General features: G+C 61.0%; 1 protein-coding gene across 1 annotated transcript in view; it reads right to left on the reverse strand.

Moving 5' to 3' along the window:
- Window positions 1-305: 305 nt before the first annotated feature.
- PUS3 (pseudouridine synthase 3) overlaps window positions 306-318 on the reverse strand; it is a 3601-nt gene continuing 3588 nt past the window's right edge. The window contains exon 5 of the mRNA XM_035897487.1: window positions 306-312. Coding sequence (XP_035753380.1) covers window positions 306-312 — 7 coding nt within the window. The remainder of the gene's footprint in view (window positions 313-318) is intronic.

Below are 318 nucleotides of genomic sequence, written 5' to 3' on the forward strand. Positions count from 1 at the left end.
GCGTGGGCGCGAGGGCGGGAGCAGCCGGGTCCTGTCAGGTACCGGGGGGCCGAGCGGGTGGGCGGGCCCCTGGCTGCCTCAGCCCAGTATAGCCCAGTACAGCCCAGTATAGCCCCAGGGCCGCCCCACGGTGAGGTGAGCCACTCTGAGGGGGCTGAGGCACCCCCCCACCCCCTTCCAGACCAGGACACGGCAGCACTCTGCAAGATTTCTTGACATTTATAAAAAATAGCACTGGAAAATTGCATATATTTTTTTTTTCCTCAAGCTGCGCTTCTCCCGCTGAGGTGATCCGTCACCGTCATTCAACGTCTACGC

This window comes from Egretta garzetta, unplaced genomic scaffold, assembly GCF_000687185.1.
Source record: "Egretta garzetta isolate BGI_Z169 unplaced genomic scaffold, ASM68718v1 scaffold207, whole genome shotgun sequence".
Taxonomy (NCBI): Eukaryota; Metazoa; Chordata; class Aves; order Pelecaniformes; family Ardeidae; genus Egretta; species Egretta garzetta.